Raw genomic sequence first — 20423 nt, 5'->3', positions numbered from 1 at the left:
AAGCAAGGCAAGTGCTTCCACCAAGATATACTGGACTTTGAACACCACTGCCAAGGAGCTTATAACAAAAACATGATGGGAGACTATATTTGGGGTCTGATATGTGAAAGTGGTTTACAATACAGTCACAAATCTTGAAAAACTACTCATTAAAAGTCATTTTTGTTCATTTTTCTACAACTTTACTATAAATAGATGTAAATCTTGATTCATATAGTTTCATTCAGACCTTATGTAATTGAAAATGTGCAAGTTTGCCTGTTTTTACATATAAAATAGGTTAATTTCTAAATTTCATTATCCAGATCATAAAAGCAAAGTTTGAAGGGAATAATGGCCGTTTTCTGTACTTTTGAAACATAAGCAATTAAGAAATAACACACACTATCCAGGAACAAAACTTGTGTTACGTAGTGTTATTTATAACTTTACGCACTTCAAGATCAGCACAGCAAAACTCAGATAAATTTGGCCATAAGAAAATAATTCAATGTAGTAAACCTAAAATAAAAAGCCCAGAAAAGTTCTTTGACTGTTTTTGATATACAAATGACAAAATATAAAACTTTAAAGCTAGGAAATTTGATAAAAAAGTGTTTTTTCAAAAGGATCAGGTTATAGGGTGTGTGTTTTTTTCATTCATACATAAATTTTAGGCTAGTTAAAACTTAATTCCTAAGTTACTTATTGCCATGGATTAAACAAACATTTCATGACTTACAAGCCCTACAGCTGCCATTACGTCTCTGTCTTTCTCACTGGTCATTAGCCTACTCACACACGACTCTAACTCCTGAAGTAAGGGACCATCTACAGGAAGCATTATGAGAGATTTTAACTGAGGAAAAACAGAGCAGAGTCGCAGTCGAATGTTCGGAACTGGATCACCTGGTAAACGTATGGTTATGGGTTAAAGATATCACACACTAACTATAGGAAGTTCATGTAGCTTCAAGGAAAGAGATGTTTCAAACAGATATTGTGCATTGACATCCAATGATATCACGTGTTTTATTGAAAATGAAGGGACATATTACTCTACGTTAAACTTGTGTTTATGAAACACCAATGCTCCCATTAACCATAAAAAACAGGAATGTTGTAGGTAGCAAAATCAACTGATGATGGCCACTGTTTAAGGGTTAAAGTTATACTGAATGTTTCATGAGAACAGACTTTTGATGTATCATTTTTTTTCATATTAAATCATGAGAATGGTAAAACTGAGGTACAAAAATGATAAAACATTTCACAGCCATCCACACACCACCCCATTTTTAAGGTTTTAATTAAATTTAGGGTGTAGGACAACCTGTACGGACCGAGAGGTCCTTTTTTTTTTGTTCTTCACTGTAATGTTTTATATACAGAATAACCAAAGTTTGCTTTTTATTGAAACAGTTCACTCAAGTGAGCAAACTGTATTCTGATCACACACCTTGAATCAGTCATTATGTTAAAAGATAAGTACTTTCTCACAAACAAGATGTTCTGTTTCATGTTTTATATGACCCAGTTGTAAGGTAAACTTCTTTTGACCAACTTTACAAAACATACATAAAATCAATTTTCAACCCAAACTTCATCTTCAGCTAAATAAAGTCAAAAGCAAAAACTAAAGATAGTTAAAAATAGGGAAGCAGGTCACGTAACCAATTTTTATACAAGTTTCAATAAAGGCCAGAAAAATAGTGTAAAAATTCAGTTATTGTAAGTGTTTACATACTAGTCTTAGCCATGACTAAAGTATTCTGCAATAATTATGAGAAGATACATACATGCTAGCCCTAATAATGGCCTAAAGAAGTACTGTTTGAAGAAGGTTTTAGAGAAGAGATCCATGACTAGTTGACACACTGATATATACAACATTCTGCTGCGGCAACTTCTTCCATGACAAAGATCTTAAAAAAAAAAAAAAGTCATGATAATTAAATTAAGAAAATATATGACAAAAAAATACAAAAACTTTACAACCCAGACAAACTGATAGCAAAATGACTGTCTTTTCAAAGGGATCAGGTTACAGGAATTTTTTGCCTTCATTTGAACTTTTGAACCCATGTGTTTTGCTACCATACTGATTACAAAATAAATGCTCTCTCTGTTATAAGGAAATATTTTATCTGTGACTGGCATGCAGCTATTCATGTTTCAATACAGAGAAGGTTGCAGGATTGAGTGAGAGGCAACACTCGTAGTTTAACATGATCGTATTAAATTAAATCTTCTTGCTCGTTTTAAGGATGAAGCATGTGATTAAACACACAGCTTAGAAAAAGAACAATGTGATATAGATCATAACAGTATAACATCTTGCACATTAAAAAATTAGGATTATAGTGTCATAACTTTAAACAATACAGACATTGTTAAGAGTTGTAGACCCAAATCACAATTGTTTTGACTTGAGACTCAAAACTGACTTGTTAACAATCCAAGTAAAACAAATGCACTCTTGAATTTTCTTGCAACAAACCTTCCCAAATGAATATTGCAGACATACTGTGTTGTTTACATAACCTCCAAAGTACACGAGTCTAGGATAGTAACAAATTACTGCATGTACCTGCAAACATTTACAATCTCAGTATCAGAGGAAAGAAAGGATGAAAATGGTAGTGCTCACAGCACATGTGGTCAGTGTGCACAAACTCAGCTGCTCACAGCACTAGTGGTCAGTGTGCACAAACTCAGCTGCTCACAGCACTAGTGGTCAGTGTGCACAAACTCAGCTGCTCACAGCACTAGTGGTCAGTGTGCACAAACTCAGCTGCTCACAGCACTAGTGGTCATTATGCACAAACTCAACTGCTCACAGCACTAGTGGTCAGTATGCACAAACTCAGCTGCTCACAGCACTAGTGGTCAGTATGCACAAACTCAGCTGCTCACAGCACTAGTGGTCAGTATGCACAAACTCAGCTGCTCACAGCACTAGTGGTCAGTATGCACAAACTCAGCTGCTCACAGCACTAGTGGTCAGTATGCACAAACTCAGTTGCTCACAGCACATGTGGTCAGTATGCACAAGTTATGAAATAGATCTTAAGTTTCATTACTTCTTAGAGGGGGTGGTAAATAAAGTGAAGAGGGGATGCCGATAAAAAGGTAACATTTCTTACACAAGGGAAAACAAGATTTGTTTTTAAGTAATGCCTTATGAAACTAAGAAGTTCAAACCTACATATTGTTAAAATATGGATTATAATCCATGATTATATGCTATACTAATTGGTATAAGTGGTAGTTATACCAATAGTTTAATTAATTGTTAAATTTGATGAGGAAGAATCAACTTCATAGACAATAAGTCGAGACAGATTGATCGGATAATAAAAAAAAATATAAATGTACACATTTTGATTAGATTATGTTATCCACAGGCACAAGTAATTTACAAAAATACATGGAAGAAAGACGTCACATGATATCAGAGTCAAGTATAGGTATATTGGCATGTCAACACGTTGGTTTAAGTAAGGACTGATTTATTCATCAAGATGGCTTCCTCTGTTGATTGGTTTTTTGTTTAAAATTAGTGGTTTCTATACACATTGGTTTTTTTTTTTTTTTGAGTTGCAAGTGGCAGTAAAAATTCCTTTTTTAAAAATTATATTCACTAAATCTCGTTTGCATTTTTTTCCAGTTTTTCTGATATAATTCTGGACAGTTGTTGCACATCATTTTGTAAGTGAAGTTAATATTGTGCAATTCTATGTAATTTTTTATTTAATAAAGACATTAGTTTAGGGCAAAGTTTTTTAGTGAATTTAAATGAAAAAGAATTTTACATTTGATGGCAAGTTTTCTCCAAATGTTAATTGCTTTGGAACTGATGTTAGGGATAAATGGTAAACTGCAGTGTAATGTGGTATTATGTGTGCCTGTGGCATATTAAGGTTATTTTCCTGGTGGTCCTGTGGAAATGTTTCAACAATGGTTACTGGAAATTTGTTGGTGTGAATGAAGAATACATTAATGAAGAAACCAACTTCTTTGGTTAGTCAACGAGAGCAACCTCTACAGATCGTTTCTCGTAGCTAGAAGAATGTTACCTGTTCCCACCTCTGACTCTCCCATTAAATAATTGTGCACCCTCACAGAGCAAAGCTTAGTGACAATATGCCATCTCAGTGTAAAGTCCTAAAGTGTAACAGTTTGTACAGATAAGTTATATCCTCTGATTGCCTTCTTCTAGTAAGTGATATCACACACTTTGGAGATATTAAGCACAGACAGTCTTTGAACTCGCAAATGCAATCAACATCACCAGGGATAAATGCACAAGATTAAACATGCAGTGCAGTAAATAACGTGCACATGTCATTGTCTAGTGGAATCCAAATACAGTATAGAGATGAGAGTATGGAGTGTTCATGGAGCAATAAAAACGTCCACAAAATGTGAAAAGATGAAGACTTGAACTGTTGAAGTTGAGTCTAACACCAGTTCTCATACACGTAAATCACAAGCTCAAACGAAGAGCACACACAGTACAAGCACACTGCGAGGAGACCTTATAGTGTAGTTGGTCCAGAATAAAAAGGTAGTTTGTACTTCTCTTGTACAGTACAAGCACACTGCTAGGAGACCTTATAGTGTAGTTGGTCCAGAATAAAAAGGTAGTTTGTACTTCTCTTGTACAGTACAAGCACACTGCTAGGAGACCTTATAGTGTAGTTGGTCCAGAATAAAAAGGTAGTTTGTACTTCTCTTGTACAGTACAAGCACACTGCTAGGAGATCTTATAGTGTAGTTGGTCCAGAATAAAAAGGTAGTTTGTACTTCTCTTGTACAGTACAAGCACACTGCTAGGAGACCTTATAGTGTAGTTGGTCCAGAATAAAAGGTAGTTTGTACTTCTCTTGTACAGTACAAGCACACTGCTAGGAGATCTTATAGTGTAGTTGGTCCAGAATAAAAGGTAGTTTGTACTTCTCTTGTACAGTACAAGCACACTGCTAGGAGACCTTATAGTGTAGTTGGTCCAGAATAAAAGGTAGTTTGTACTTCTCTTGTACAGTACAAGCACACTGCTAGGAGATCTTATAGTGTAGTTGGTCCAGAATAAAAGGTAGTTTGTACTTCTCTTGTACAGTACAAGCACACTGCTAGGAGACCTTATAGTGTAGTTGGTCCAGAATAAAAAGGTAGTTTGTACTTCTCTTGTACAGTACAAGCACACTGCTAGGAGATCTTATAGTGTAGTTGGTCCAGAATAAAAAGGTAGTTTGTACTTCTCTTGTACAGTACAAGCACACACACTGTAGTCTTATAGTGTAGTTGGTCCAGAATAAAAGGTAGTTTGTACTTCTCTTGTACAGTACAAGCACACTGCTAGGAGATCTTATAGTGTAGTTGGTCCAGAATAAAAGGTAGTTTGTACTTCTCTTGTACAGTACAAGCACACTGCTAGGAGATCTTATAGTGTAGTTGGTCCAGAATAAAAGGTAGTTTGTACTTCTCTTGTACAGTACAAGCACACTGCTAGGAGACCTTATAGTGTAGTTGGTCCAGAATAAAAGGTAGTTTGTACTTCTCTTGTACAGTACAAGCACACTGCTAGGAGATCTTATAGTGTAGTTGGTCCAGAATAAAAGGTAGTTTGTACTTCTCTTGTACAGTACAAGCACACTGCTAGGAGATCTTATAGTGTAGTTGGTCCAGAATAAAAGGTAGTTTGTACTTCTCTTGTACAGTACAAGCACACTGCTAGGAGATCTTATAGTGTAGTTGGTCCAGAATAAAAGGTAGTTTGTACTTCTCTTGTACAGTACAAGCACACTGCTAGGAGATCTTATAGTGTAGTTGGTCCAGAATAAAAGGTAGTTTGTACTTCTCTTGTACAGTACAAGCACACTGCTAGGAGATCTTATAGTGTAGTTGGTCCAGAATAAAAGGTAGTTTGTACTTCTCTTGTACAGTACAAGCACACTGCTAGGAGATCTTATAGTGTAGTTGGTCCAGAATAAAAGGTAGTTTGTACTTCTCTTGTACAGTACAAGCACACTGCTAGGAGATCTTATAGTGTAGTTGGTCCAGAATAAAAGGTAGTTTGTACTTCTCTTGTACAGTACAAGCACACTGCAGGACTGCTAGGAGACTTCTTATAGTGTAGTTGGTCCAGAATAAAAGGTAGTTTGTACTTCTCTTGTACAGTACAAGCACACTGCTAGGAGACCTTATAGTGTAGTTGGTCCAGAATAAAAGGTAGTTTGTACTTCTCTTGTACAGTACAAGCACACTGCTAGGAGATCTTATAGTGTAGTTGGTCCAGAATAAAAGGTAGTTTGTACTTCTCTTGTACAGTACAAGCACACTGCTAGGAGATCTTATAGTGTAGTTGGTCCAGAATAAAAGGTAGTTTGTACTTCTCTTGTACAGTACAAGCACACTGCTAGGAGACCTTATAGTGTAGTTGGTCCAGAATAAAAGGTAGTTTGTACTTCTCTTGTACAGTACAAGCACACTGCTAGGAGATCTTATAGTGTAGTTGGTCCAGAATAAAAAGGTAGTTTGTACTTCTCTTGTACAGTACAAGCACACTGCTAGAAGATCTTATAATGTAGTTGGTCCAGAATAAAAAGGTAGTTTGTACTTCTCTTGTACAGTACAAGCACACTGCTAGGAGATCTTATAGTGTAGTTGGTCCAGAATAAAAGGTAGTTTGTACTTCTCTTGTACAGTACAAGCACACTGCTAGGAGACCTTATAGTGTAGTTGGTCCAGAATAAAAGGTAGTTTGTACTTCTCTTGTACAGTACAAGCACACTGCTAGGAGATCTTATAGTGTAGTTGGTCCAGAATAAAAGGTAGTTTGTACTTCTCTTGTACAGTACAAGCACACTGCTAGGAGATCTTATAGTGTAGTTGGTCCAGAATAAAAGGTAGTTTGTACTTCTCTTGTACAGTACAAGCACACTGCTAGGAGATCTTATAGTGTAGTTGGTCCAGAATAAAAGGTAGTTTGTACTTCTCTTGTACAGTACAAGCACACTGCTAGGAGACCTTATAGTGTAGTTGGTCCAGAATAAAAGGTAGTTTGTACTTCTCTTGTACAGTACAAGCACACTGCTAGGAGACCTTATAGTGTAGTTGGTCCAGAATAAAAGGTAGTTTGTACTTCTCTTGTACAGTACAAGCACACTGCTAGGAGATCTTATAGTGGTCCAGAATAAAAGGTAGTTTGTACTTCTCTTGTACAGTACAAGCACACTGCTAGGAGACCTTATAGTGTAGTTGGTCCAGAATAAAAGGTAGTTTGTACTTCTCTTGTACAGTACAAGCACACTGCTAGGAGACCTTATAGTGTAGTTGGTCCAGAATAAAAGGTAGTTTGTACTTCTCTTGTACAGTACAAGCACACTGCTAGGAGACCTTATAGTGTAGTTGGTCCAGAATAAAAGGTAGTTTGTACTTCTCTTGTACAGTACAAGCACACTGCTAGGAGATCTTATAGTGTAGTTGGTCCAGAATAAAAGGTAGTTTGTACTTCTCTTGTACAGTACAAGCACACTGCTAGGAGATCTTATAGTGTAGTTGGTCCAGAATAAAAGGTAGTTTGTACTTCTCTTGTACAGTACAAGCACACTGCTAGGAGACCTTATAGTGTAGTTGGTCCAGAATAAAAGGTAGTTTGTACTTCTCTTGTACAGTACAAGCACACTGCTAGGAGACCTTATAGTGTAGTTGGTCCAGAATAAAAGGTAGTTTGTACTTCTCTTGTACAGTACAAGCACACTGCTAGGAGACCTTATAGTGTAGTTGGTCCAGAATAAAAGGTAGTTTGTACTTCTCTTGTACAGTACAAGCACACTGCTAGGAGACCTTGTAGTGTAGTTGGTCCAGAATAAAAGGTAGTTTGTACTTCTCTTGTACAGTACAAGCACACTGCTAGGAGACCTTATAGTGTAGTTGGTCCAGAATAAAAAGGTAGTTTGTACTTCTCTTGTACAGTACAAGCACACTGCTAGGAGACCTTATAGTGTAGTTGGTCCAGAATAAAAAGGTAGTTTGTACTTCTCTTGTACAGTACAAGCACACTGCTAGGAGACCTTATAGTGTAGTTGGTCCAGAATAAAAAGGTAGTTTGTACTTCTCTTGTACAGTACAAGCACACTGCTAGGAGACCTTATAGTGTAGTTGGTCCAGAATAAAAGGTAGTTTGTACTTCTCTTGTACAGTACAAGCACACTGCTAGGAGACCTTATAGTGTAGTTGGTCCAGAATAAAAAGGTAGTTTGTACTTCTCTTGTCAACCTGTGTACCTCAATTGGATTTCCATGGTCCATGGGTTGTTGCATACGAGTCCATCAGTTTGTCTTGGCATGACATCAGTTTCAATTGATTTCCAAATATTTTAATTTATGTATATTGGAAAAGATCCCCTATAAACAAATTACTGAGCCTGTGTAAAAACAGTTTTCTCCCTTATAGATTGTTCGGCTAATCTACAAAGATTGTCATCACAACTTGACTTGAGACTTGCAAAAACAAAATGACACGGTACCAGATCTCTGCATTGTTAAATCTTTAAAGTACAGTAATATTTATAAAACAAGTGCTTCTATTGAAATTTTTAGTTTAAAATTTGAAAAGGTAATAACAGTGGAGAATGAAATGCCTTAATAAACTACAGTATGTATTAGTTAATGAAACAAAATAACGAAGCATTTGAATGGTGATACAAGCAAGAGAATTGGGTCAACAAATAAAGCTATGAAATAATTCAAGGCAACAGAATATGTGCTTAATTGGAAATAAATTTCATGCCTGTATTGTTATTTTTAAAAAAAAAAAGAGAGAGAGAAAAAAATAATGAGTAATTTATTTTATAAGCACGAAGCAGAATCCATTAAAGTGACATGTTTGGGAAATTTATTGAGTCTGTTCTTCAGTGAATCCTTCAAGAAGATCTCAGTCTTAGTATCTGTGGAGAATGCTCACTGTCAAACATGATGCAAGTCTAAATACCTTCCATACAGTATATCATGGAGATGTTAATAAGTATAACGGAGGAACTGTTCATGAGATATCCAAATGATATAGAGAAAGCATTGCAAATGTAAGTTATTGGAATCTGTCCAATTAAATACATATTTCGTGTTACCTGGTCTCCGAGTTGTTTCTTTGTTCCTAATATAAATTTTCTCGAGTTGGTGGCTCACGGGTCTTACCAACAACTACCTATAACAAAATACCTCAGTAACAAAAAAATTTCATTTGTAATAAGTGTAGGTCAAACACAACAACAAAAGAAGACATTATGTTTGCTTTTAAAGTTCAAGTCAGTGCCACACTCCAAGACATCACTAAGTAAATAAAAACTTAATACTGACTAAATACCTGCTGTTAATCGATCAATGACGGACAAGCGTCGATCAAGCAATGGAATATTTCTTACCATCACCAACAAGGTGTATGCTGCAGCCAAACGACAAGGTATGGGCCTCTAATTATTGAGAAAAGAAAAACGTATTAGTTGCAGATAAATCAGTTGAAAAAAAAACAAATTAACTGTATTTAACACTGTTTATTATACCAAGTTATGAGCAACAATAAATTAATATTCAATTAAAGACAACTTATCAGCCCTTGGAAGAATGCATTTGCAGTCTTACAATTTAATAATGAATACCAAAACCACATTTCTATTTAAAAGAGCAACTATTATATAAAATGACCATTTTGTTCAACATGACACTAACATGTGTACAATTAGAATATTTTTCACGATTATACTAATCATTGGTGGTAATGGTCAAAGTGTAAATTCTGCATCCACCTTCAAAAGAAATCTATTTTATCCAATGAATGACTTACAAAATGTTATATTTTTATTAATTACACATTACGAACACACACAGACATCTTTAAATACTAAATGCAAGATCCCTGACAGCATTCTGTTTCAAAAGTAAATAAAACAAAAATTTAAAGCAACAAATATTTTATACTTTGTTTCTCAAGTTCAAATATAATTGTGTTATAGCCCACAGAATGCAAAACTATTTTCGTGATTCACGGCAGGTGAACGTTTTTCTGACATCACGAAAGTACAAACTGTAACATTAAGTGCCCCCTAAGAGATACCATTTTAATGTATATTGACTGACTGACAGAAAAAACACTATTGCATAGTGGTGCAATGGGTTAAAACAGGTGATCTCTCAAGTCAGTGTTTGACTCTGCTTCAGGAAAACAATTTAATCAGTGTGGACCTATCATCTCTTCTTATTAGTCAACACTGTGTGGGCACTCTACATGCATCACTTTTAATCATGTTTGTTTTAAACAAAATGTTCTTAATACTAGAGAGGGTAATTGAAGTTTTTAAATCTCCATTATCAACAACTGTTGAACAATCAGAAGTACAATAGTTCTTAGGTTCTGTACACAGGTCTCATTCTAAAAGTCTGCAAACTTGACAGTAACTCAATGTAAATAAAAAACGTTAACTAGAAACAGTACAGTTAAATATAAAAGTATATTACAGCAGTATGGAGCCTGTTTAACAAAAGAGGTACAAATGTATCATAGAGATGTATATTACAGCAGTATGGAGCCTGTTTAACAAAAGAGGTACAAATGTATCATAGAGATGTATATTACAGCAGTCTGGAGCCTGTTTAACAAAAGAGGTACAAATGTATCATAGAGATGTATATTACAGCAGTCTGGAGCCTGTTTAACAAAAGAGGTACAAATGTATCATAGAGATGTATATTACAGCAGTATGGAGCCTGTTTAACAAAAGAGGTACAAATGTATCATAGAGATGTATATTACAGCAGTATGGAGCCTGTTTAACAAAAGAGGTACAAATGTATCATAGAGATGTATATTACAGCAGTCTGGAGCCTGTTTAACAAAAGAGGTACAAATGTATCATAGAGATGTATATTACAGCAGTATGGAGCCTGTTTAACAAAAGAGGTACAAATGTATCATAGAGATGTATATTACAGCAGTATGGAGCCTGTTTAACAAAAGAGGTACAAATGTATCATAGAGATGTATATTACAGCAGTATGGAGCCTGTTTAACAAAAGAGGTACAAATGTATCATAGAGATGTATATTACAGCAGTCTGGAGCCTGTTTAACAAAAGAGGTACAAATGTATCATACAGATGTATATTACAGCAGTATGGAGCCTGTTTAACAAAAGAGGTACAAATGTATCATAGAGATGTATATTACAGCAGTATGGAGCCTGTTTAACAAAAGAGGTACAAATGTATCATAGAGATGTATATTACAGCAGTCTGGAGCCTGTTTAACAAAAGAGGTACAAATGTATCATAGAGATGTATATTACAGCAGTCTGGAGCCTGTTTAACAAAAGAGGTACAAATGTATCATAGAGATGTATATTACAGCAGTATGGAGCCTGTTTAACAAAAGAGGTACAAATGTATCATAGAGATGTATATTACAGCAGTCTGGAGCCTGTTTAACAAAAGAGGTACAAATGTATCATAGAGATGTATATTACAGCAGTATGGAGCCTGTTTAACAAAAGAGGTACAAATGTATCATAGAGATGTATATTACAATAGTATGGAGCCTGTTTAACAAAAGAGGTACAAATGTATCATAGAGATGTATATTACAGCAGTATGGAGCCTGTTTAACAAAAGAGGTACAAATGTATCATAGAGATGTATATTACAGCAGTCTGGAGCCTGTTTAACAAAAGAGGTACAAATGTATCATAGAGATGTATATTACAGCAGTATGGAGCCTGTTTAACAAAAGAGGTACAAATGTATCATAGAGATGTATATTACAGCAGTATGGAGCCTGTTTAACAAAAGAGGTACAAATGTATCATAGAGATGTATATTACAGCAGTATGGAGCCTGTTTAACAAAAGAGGTACAAATGTATCATAGAGATGTCTTCCAGGAAAACATTGCACCACACACACAAGCCGAGACAGAAAGTCAGCATGAAGTCTCCAGTTGCTGGTCTGGGAAGCGGTATCTTCACACATCAACAAAGCTTCTATCAAGTTTTCCAAACTCTCCTTTTCCTTTAAGAAAAACAACAACAGAAAAAGGAAAGTTTCATCTTGTCTGATTGGTTGCTCTTTTCATGAGGTCATTACACTTTTATTCTTTGATTTCTACGATACATAAAACTATTTTAGTTTATACTTTGAAAGCTCGTTCCCTTACAACATACTGTTCTTTCCATATTAAAACAAAGTACTGTTTCAAACAAACATGACTTTTAACTAGTCTTTTAGAAAAGGAACCTAACAAAATTGATTCTATTATATCAAAAGAAATCCTGCTTAGAGATCCATCTAGAAAATTAACACAAAGCAAAATGCAATCAGCAACCAAATCCCATTCTTAATTATCATAGGCTTTTGGTTCTGATATAAAATGACATAATTCTATACACTTTCCTTTATTATTTGTAAAAAAATAAAAACATACCTTCTCATCTCTGAGTTCATTACTTGCAGTTATGACCTCCAATGTCTCTGGTAAATGAACCACAAGACCTTTAATAACCTGGGAAGAAATTGAACAGTTTGATTTATTCACGTAGTTTCAAAAATTATTTTTCAGGTTCAAGTGATTTCACAAAGAACTCCGAGAAAGAATGAATTAAACATAGCATGCCAAAGAGAAACGTAAACAAGACATTATTTAACAAGCCGAGAAAACTGAAATGAAAATAACTGCTATAAATAAATCAATAAATCCCAAAATACGACCTCTCAAAATCTTGAGAACAAAAACTAAACAAAGAGTTAGGTAATTCTTGATGACGAGAAACTCACTCGAAATAAAACTATCTCAGAATACCCATACCGGTCTGAGATACAAAGAGTAAAACAAACACTGAGAATTTAGTATATTCATTTTAACAACAAAACACACACACACACACACACAAAGAAAGAAATGAAATATTTCAGTAGTACTAAGAGTATTTCTATATTACAGTAGAACAATTACAGCTCATTAAGTAAACGTGTTTTTCAACAACTGAAACATTATTGGTATCTAAAGCAAACAACATCAGCATTTCTCACCTCCAGTGTATCATCTGTCAACAGCTGGATTAATTCTGTCTGGATGAAACATGCTTTTGTTCCCAGCATCTTGGTAACCTATGTAAAAGTATTAAAAGGGGAGATTAGTAGATCAGAAGTTAAATAATACAAGTTAAAATTTACTGGTTCATTATTTATTAAATATTAAGTTAATTGTGTACCTCTTAATATTTTATATGAATAGAAATAGAATATGATTTCATAAATAACATATTCAACATTAAGCTTAATTGTTTGTATTTGAATTTCGCGCAAAGCTACTCGAGGGCTATCTGCACAAGCCTTCTCTAATTTAGCAGTGTAAGACTAGAGGGAAGGCAACTAGTCATCACCACCCACCGCCAACTCTTGGGCTACTCTTTTACCAACAAATAGTAGGATATGAACATCACATTATAACGCCTGCACGGCTGAAAAGGCAAGTATATTTAGTACGACAGGGATTCAAACCTGCGACCCTCAGATTACGAGTCGAACACCTGAACCTTTCTGGCCATGCAGGGCCCATTAAGCTTAAACTTTGCTTGTTTTCAAATCATTAAAATTATATGTAATTCAGCTCTATGCATAGTGAGCCTTAAGCCTAAAAATTCACCTAAATTTAATTTATACTACAGCTTAGTAGTTACAGATAACTTTTATGAAATGGGTAATTCTTTCAGTGTAATAAATTACAGTACATGTTTAGCACATCTATTAACAATATTTAATCAGCTTATACAAAACCAAGCAATTCAGGTCCCATGATGGATCTGAAAAAATAAGTAATAATCATAGGCTCCAATAGTAGGACAATAAAGTCAAAATACATGTATACGTATTATTTCTGCAAACGTAAAAATATTTTTATTATAAAATAAAAGTATTTAATTGCAAACATTAAGAGTAATTTCATTATAAAATAAATCTTACACCACTTTAGATCTTCTAAAGTCTTTGATCAACATAACTGTTTATTATTTAGTAACCTTACCTCATGAATTCCACAAGCTACAGTTCTTCTTACACTTGACGAAGGATCCGTTGTCAATGACTGAAAAGTATTGTACAACTCTCGATAGAAGTTTACAGGTTCTGCAAACAGCACCATGGCCTAAAAAAACCCAACAAGTTTCAAATTGATACTTTGGTCATTAAAAGAAATTACTTGGTAGAAAAGCATTTCTCCAATTTTCATGAATTTATACTTACGGGGAAATTGTAAGCACAAGCAAGACGGCACTCCATATATCGGTCTGTGTCTTGATTATCAGATTGAGGCACAACATCAGGCATCTACAAGTTTGATGACAGAAAATATGAAACATTAACAAACATAGTAACTTCACTAGTATATTCCTCTATTGAATTACATATAAATCGTACCGTTTTCCACATACCACAAACAAATACAATTTAGAAATAAAAGAAAATACTTACTCTCCTTCAATGATGGTAATACCTACTGTAATGCACACACACAAATAAATGAAGCTAGTAAAGTCGCAAATTAAACGATGGTCATGCCCACTATACCAGAATAAGAACAAAGTCTCAGTAGAATACGCTGAAAAGGCACAACTTGAAATCCTTTATATGCATAATAAGTGAACATGCAAGTCTTTAAATCTTTGAGAACAAAAGTGAAAAATAGCAAACATAGAAGAATCATTCTTTCATTTTAATAACTTCAAAAAGTATACTTTAACATTATGTTGTAACTATGTCTAACTCAACATAAAATCCTCATTTTGATATTTCTTTTAGCATAGAGTTACAAAAAGTTTTGGGTGTGTTAGGAATATCATATGTAACAAACTTTCCAAATGAGCACATTATATCACAACAACTTGTTTTTATTTATATATAAAACATTAGCCCAAACTCTTGTCAGTTATAGTAACAAACAATATAATTGTTTAAATAAACCAACATATATCTGAACAATATGTAAAAAATACAAAGTATACATATCTAACACTGACATCTCACACAAATATTTGAATAATATTTAATGAAGAATATAATAATTAAATGTGAATTTTTGTTACAATTTCACATTTGACAATATGTAATTATTTTTAAATTAATTATTTAATTTAAATTAATTTAATTAATTAATTATTTTTAAAAGCTTACAGGACTTTTTGTTAGATGCTTCATTGGAAGACCTTACAGCAGGAAGACCCAATACAGCCAGCTTTCTATAATACATCAGAAACCACGTACGCTGTTCTTCTGAGAGATTGACTATAGAAATAAAAACAGTAACTCTAATAAAGATTTAAAACTGTGATCATTGAAAACAATGTGGAAGTTATATATATATATATATACTAATATGAATTAAAAAATTCATACAACTATAGAACTCTGTTACCTCTCATAGCAATCTCTGGGCAAAGAGGTGCATATTATCTATGTAGATCTAAATTATGAACTTGCCAACAAATCTTCTGGGCTCAAAAAAGGCAAAACTAAGTTAATCCATAATAAATCCAACTACTAACCAGACAATCCACAACACAGCTTCCCAAGTTCTTTGGCAACCACAGGCAAGGTGGAATCTTCCATCTTCATAAAGTTTTCACAGCACTTCTTAACCAGAGGAACAACTGTGTGAATACACGTTTCTGAAACACAAAATATATTTATTTTTAAATCATTTTTATATTTATAAAATTATTTAATTCAGTGTTACTAGTCAATATAATCAATCTTTTATTATGGTTCTATACTGCATTTGGATGGAAATAACTCACCTGATCTAATGTTATCTAGCATACATTTCTAATTTCTACATTTAAATTATTTTTATTATAACAAATAGAGAACATACATGAAAATCAAGAAATACGGTTTCAGAAACCATCCCATTTCCTCTCTTCTCACACTCCAATCACTGCAGGTCCATGAAAAGTAAACATTTTAGAAGATTCAAAAGTTAAAAGTCACTGAAAACCCAGTCCTTTGACAGTAATGTCTTGCACACATCTGTCACGTAATTAACGACAGAACATGACTGCATGTGTGGTTGTGACACTCACCGCTGCCAATAAAACCACTCATAGGTCTAGAAGAGTAACATTTGTAATAAATTGTAACGAAACCAACAAAAGTGTTCTTTATGAAACAAAAACAAAACTCATACAATACTTTTTGACTATGATAACAGCAATGTACGTGTAACTAAAAACTCACCATCATCAAGCATTGGTAACATACGAACCACCGTTTCGATACCAGCTAAACGAACATAACTTTCTTCATCATTGGCTAGTTCCACTAGTTCCGGTAGAAGAGCACTTTTTGTTGCTTCGAGGCTAAATGGCATAATCAATTACATCTATGTATGAGAAAACAGATCTAATGGAACATGCAAAATTTCTTCCTGTCCAACAGATTTATCTCCAACTCAGATATTATTAAAATTATGATAATTTACTACATATAATATAAAAGGTTTTCTAACAAACTTAAGTAAAATATGGGATATTTTACACTAAGTAAAATATGGGATATTTTACACTAAGTAAAATATTTATGGCAATTCAGCTAAAATTTCGCAAATTTGACATATATCAACATCAAAGTTAAACTTAATTAAAACTGTTATAGCAGAATGTTAATGTCTTGAATCTAAATGTCAAAGAATATCAATAATAATTATATACAAAGTAGATTATCTTAAAGTTTGACAAATATGTACAAGACAGATCAAAATACAGTGGTCAGTGAAACTAGGGTTTACTTATGAAAAATATGAAACATAGTTCAAGTAATCGCGATTGTCGATTCTTTGCGATAAAAGTGACCGAGAATCTAAAATCGTAGCCTAAACTTTATATCGAAGATAGAAAAAAATTGTTCTCACCGTTAGATTTACTGTCCCAAGTTCGCAAAATTATATTAAAACTCGTACGACATAAAAATAATAATGTTTAAATCTTTTTAATGACACCTACTTTAACTGTACAGTTACTGAAAACTAAACATCTTAATTCATTGGTTTTCTAAAATAGATTTGTTACTATCGTACTGTTTCTACTTCTAAACCAAGCTATATGATTATTAAACTGTAGGATGTAAATTTAAGTCAAAATTAAATCTTTTTTAAAAGTATTTGAATTTCTTAAAACTTAATAAAATCGACAAAGTATAAAATTCAGACCCGATCCCCCGTGCTACAGCATCTAGCTGTCGACACATGCAGCCTCTGACCTCAAAATCAACATCTTGGCAAAGTGATTGAACAACTGGTAAGATTTCTTTCCTTATGCTAGAAATAAAGAAAAAATATATTAATAGTAAATGTTAGAAAAAAACAAAATGTTTCATTCCTTGTTTTATTGCTTATCAGGCTTAGTAATCAGTCATTATCAAATCATTTTGACACTTAAATATATGTTGTTGAACTAAATCACTAGTGTTTTTTTAAATAAAAAACACCAAATATTGCATTCTTAAATAAATAAATGATCTTATATCTCATATTAACTACCTGTTTTTATACTATTAATTACCAGTATGGTCCATGCAAGGCATGTAACTGAGTAATTTCCTATTTGTTTATGAATTTTATAACAGGAAAAAAGAGTAAATAAAATATTAAAAAATCAGATGAAATTGCCAGTTCTTATGTAAAATAGAAAGGGTACACCCAGCAGTAATGAGAAAGATAAATTATTTCCAATATCAACAGTACTTATATTTACATATTTGTATGTCATTCATACATTAAAAACCTAGCAACCAACAACAATGTGGTCTCACAAAGAAACTGGAGTACATGTTATACTTCGTAAAAAGTGTTTTTTTTAAATCTGATGGAATCTCATCAGTAACTATGTTAAATAAACTAATAAAAAGTTAGTAATTTTGTAAAAATATGCAAGCTGTATTTTGTAAATCTTAAGTTTTTTGTAGTTTAAAATGTTTTTAATTTCTACTCTAAATACCTCACTCAAGTATACTATATAACACAGCAAAACTACATTCAAATTTTGATCTGTTCATAATTTACATTTCATAAAAGTAAGACAAAATATGAACTTGAATAACTTGTAGCTAGTTGCTATCTTACAAAATACCTAAAGTTTTCCGATCACACTTTTAGTAAGAAGATATTACACAAATGTAATACTTCATGAGACAAAAAATACTTACATGTAAGGATCAAACTTGGTAGAAATTTTACCAACCATCTTGCAGCACAGAAGTCGGGAAGAAACAGGTTGGGAGAGTTGACCCTTATTGACAGCAAGTGTTAAAAGCTGTTAAATAAAATAAACATATCTTACCAATAGGAACTTCCATGGGAAGAGAATTTAACTTTCTACTATACTTTTAGGAATTTCATAAAACAAACTACGGAGCTTTAGCACATTTATGTTTTTGTTGTCAGCACAGTAGGGTAAAAGTAATAACCTGGAATTTCAAATTGTGTGCAGCTCTACCTTCTCATTAAAAAAAAAATGGAGTGTTACCAATACATCAATTCTTTTATATGTTAGTAGCATATCACATGTCAGGAGAAAATAGTCTTAACAAATTTATATGTTAGTAGCATATCACATGTCAGGAGAAAATAGTCTTAACAAATTTATATGTTAGTAGCATATCACATGTCAGGAGAAAATAGTCTTAACAAATTTATATGTTAGTAGCATATCACATGTCAGGAGAAAATAGTCTTAACAAATTTATATGTTAGTAGCATATCACATGTCAGGAGAAAATAGTCTTAACAAATTTTTATGTTAATAGCATATCACATCAGGAAAAAATAGTGTTAAATAACAAATTTTTATGTTAATAGCATATCACGTCAGGAAAAAATAGTCTTAAATAACAAATTTTTCTTCTCTGTGTTTAATGAAAATCAACTCTACCAAGAGTTCAACATTCAGAGATAAACAACACCTTCATTATAATTAATATTTAAAATGTCCTTAACAATGGTCTAAGATTCACTAAATTCTATACCAAAGACATAAGTTTTGTTATCTTTAGAAAATGTGCGACTCTGTATTATATTTTATACACCAAGGTCTGACAATCATGTTTTAAAAGTACTCAAAATGAACATGAAAAGATAACTTACATCTCTTTTGATAATTTCTTTTGGGAGTAAGTCGATTACGTCAAGAAGAGTTTCCATCCAAGCACTGGCAACCACTAGATACAAAACAAAACTAAAATCTTAACATTTCTTCACTTACAGTCTTATCCATATAAAAGCCAGCAAGTCTCATGAGATACTTGATTTCTCAAAATAGGAGGAGTCATATAAGCTAACATACATTTATAGACACAGAATAATTTGATTAATATCTGCTCATTACTATTTTAGTGATATGGGTAAAATGAGGATGTGAAACCTTACAAGTGTAGTGAATGTTTGTATAATAAGCCTAAAGTATAAATGTAATGTGGGATCACCTTGTCTAGAGCTGAGTGTATCTAATGTGGGATCACCTTGTCTAGAGCTGAGTGTATCTAATGTGGGATCACCTTGTCTAGAGCTGAGTGTATCTAATGTGGGATCACCTTGTCTAGAGCTGAGTGTATCTAATGTGGGATCACCTTGTCTAGAGCTGAGTGTATCTAATGTGGGATCACCTTGTCTAGAGCTGAGTGTATCTAATGTGGGATCACCTTGTCTAGAGCTGAGTGTATCTAATGTGGGATCACCTTGTCTAGAGCTGAGTGTATCTAATGTGGGATCACCTTGTCTAGAGCTGAGTGAATCTAATGTGGGATCACCTTGTCTAGAGCTGAGTGTATCTAATGAGGGATCACCTTGTCTAGAGCTGAGTGTATCTAATGAGGGATCACCTTGTCTAGAGCTGAGTGTATCTAATGTGGGATCACCTTGTCTGGAGCTGAGTGTATCTAATGTGGGATCACCTTGTCTGGAGCTGAGTGTATCTAATGTGGGATCACCTAGTCTGGAGCTGAGTGTATCTAATGTGGGATCACCTAGTCTAGAGCTGAGTGTATCTAATGTGGGATCACCTAGTCTAGAGCTGAGTGTATCTAATGTGGGATCACCTAGTCTAGAGCTGAGTGTATCTAATGTGGGATCACCTAGTCTAGAGCTGAGTGTATCTAATGTGGGATCACCTAGTCTAGAGCTGAGTGTATCTAATGTGGGATCACCTAGTCTAGAGCTGAGTGTATCTAATGTGGGATCACCTAGTCTAGAGCTGAGTGTATCTAATGTGGGATCACCTAGTCTAGAGCTGAGTGTATCTAATGTGGGATCACCTAGTCTAGAGCTGAGTGTATCTAATGTGGGATCACCTAGTCTAGAGCTGAGTGTATCTAATGTGGGATCACCTAGTCTAGAGCTGAGTGTATCTAAT

General features: G+C 33.8%; 1 protein-coding gene across 1 annotated transcript in view; it reads right to left on the bottom strand.

The window, feature by feature from the left end:
- The window catches only part of LOC143227526 (serine/threonine-protein phosphatase 4 regulatory subunit 4-like), a 55903-nt gene that overhangs the window by 14027 nt on the left and 21453 nt on the right, over positions 1-20423 (bottom strand). Inside the window, exons 5-18 of the mRNA XM_076458966.1 lie at positions 19160-19233; positions 18223-18329; positions 17228-17335; positions 16258-16379; positions 15567-15689; positions 15176-15306; positions 14269-14352; positions 14051-14170; positions 13057-13134; positions 12452-12529; positions 11854-12039; positions 9349-9454; positions 1779-1904; positions 722-888 (exon numbers count right to left, since the gene is read on the bottom strand). Of these exons, the coding sequence (XP_076315081.1) occupies positions 722-888; positions 1779-1904; positions 9349-9454; positions 11854-12039; positions 12452-12529; positions 13057-13134; positions 14051-14170; positions 14269-14352; positions 15176-15306; positions 15567-15689; positions 16258-16379; positions 17228-17335; positions 18223-18329; positions 19160-19233 (1610 nt within the window). The remainder of the gene's footprint in view (positions 1-721; positions 889-1778; positions 1905-9348; positions 9455-11853; positions 12040-12451; positions 12530-13056; positions 13135-14050; positions 14171-14268; positions 14353-15175; positions 15307-15566; positions 15690-16257; positions 16380-17227; positions 17336-18222; positions 18330-19159; positions 19234-20423) is intronic.

The sequence above is a fragment of the Tachypleus tridentatus genome, chromosome 9 (genome assembly GCF_004210375.1).
Source record: "Tachypleus tridentatus isolate NWPU-2018 chromosome 9, ASM421037v1, whole genome shotgun sequence".
NCBI lineage: Eukaryota > Metazoa > Arthropoda > Merostomata > Xiphosura > Limulidae > Tachypleus > Tachypleus tridentatus.
This window is presented reverse-complemented; position numbering and strand designations above follow the sequence as displayed.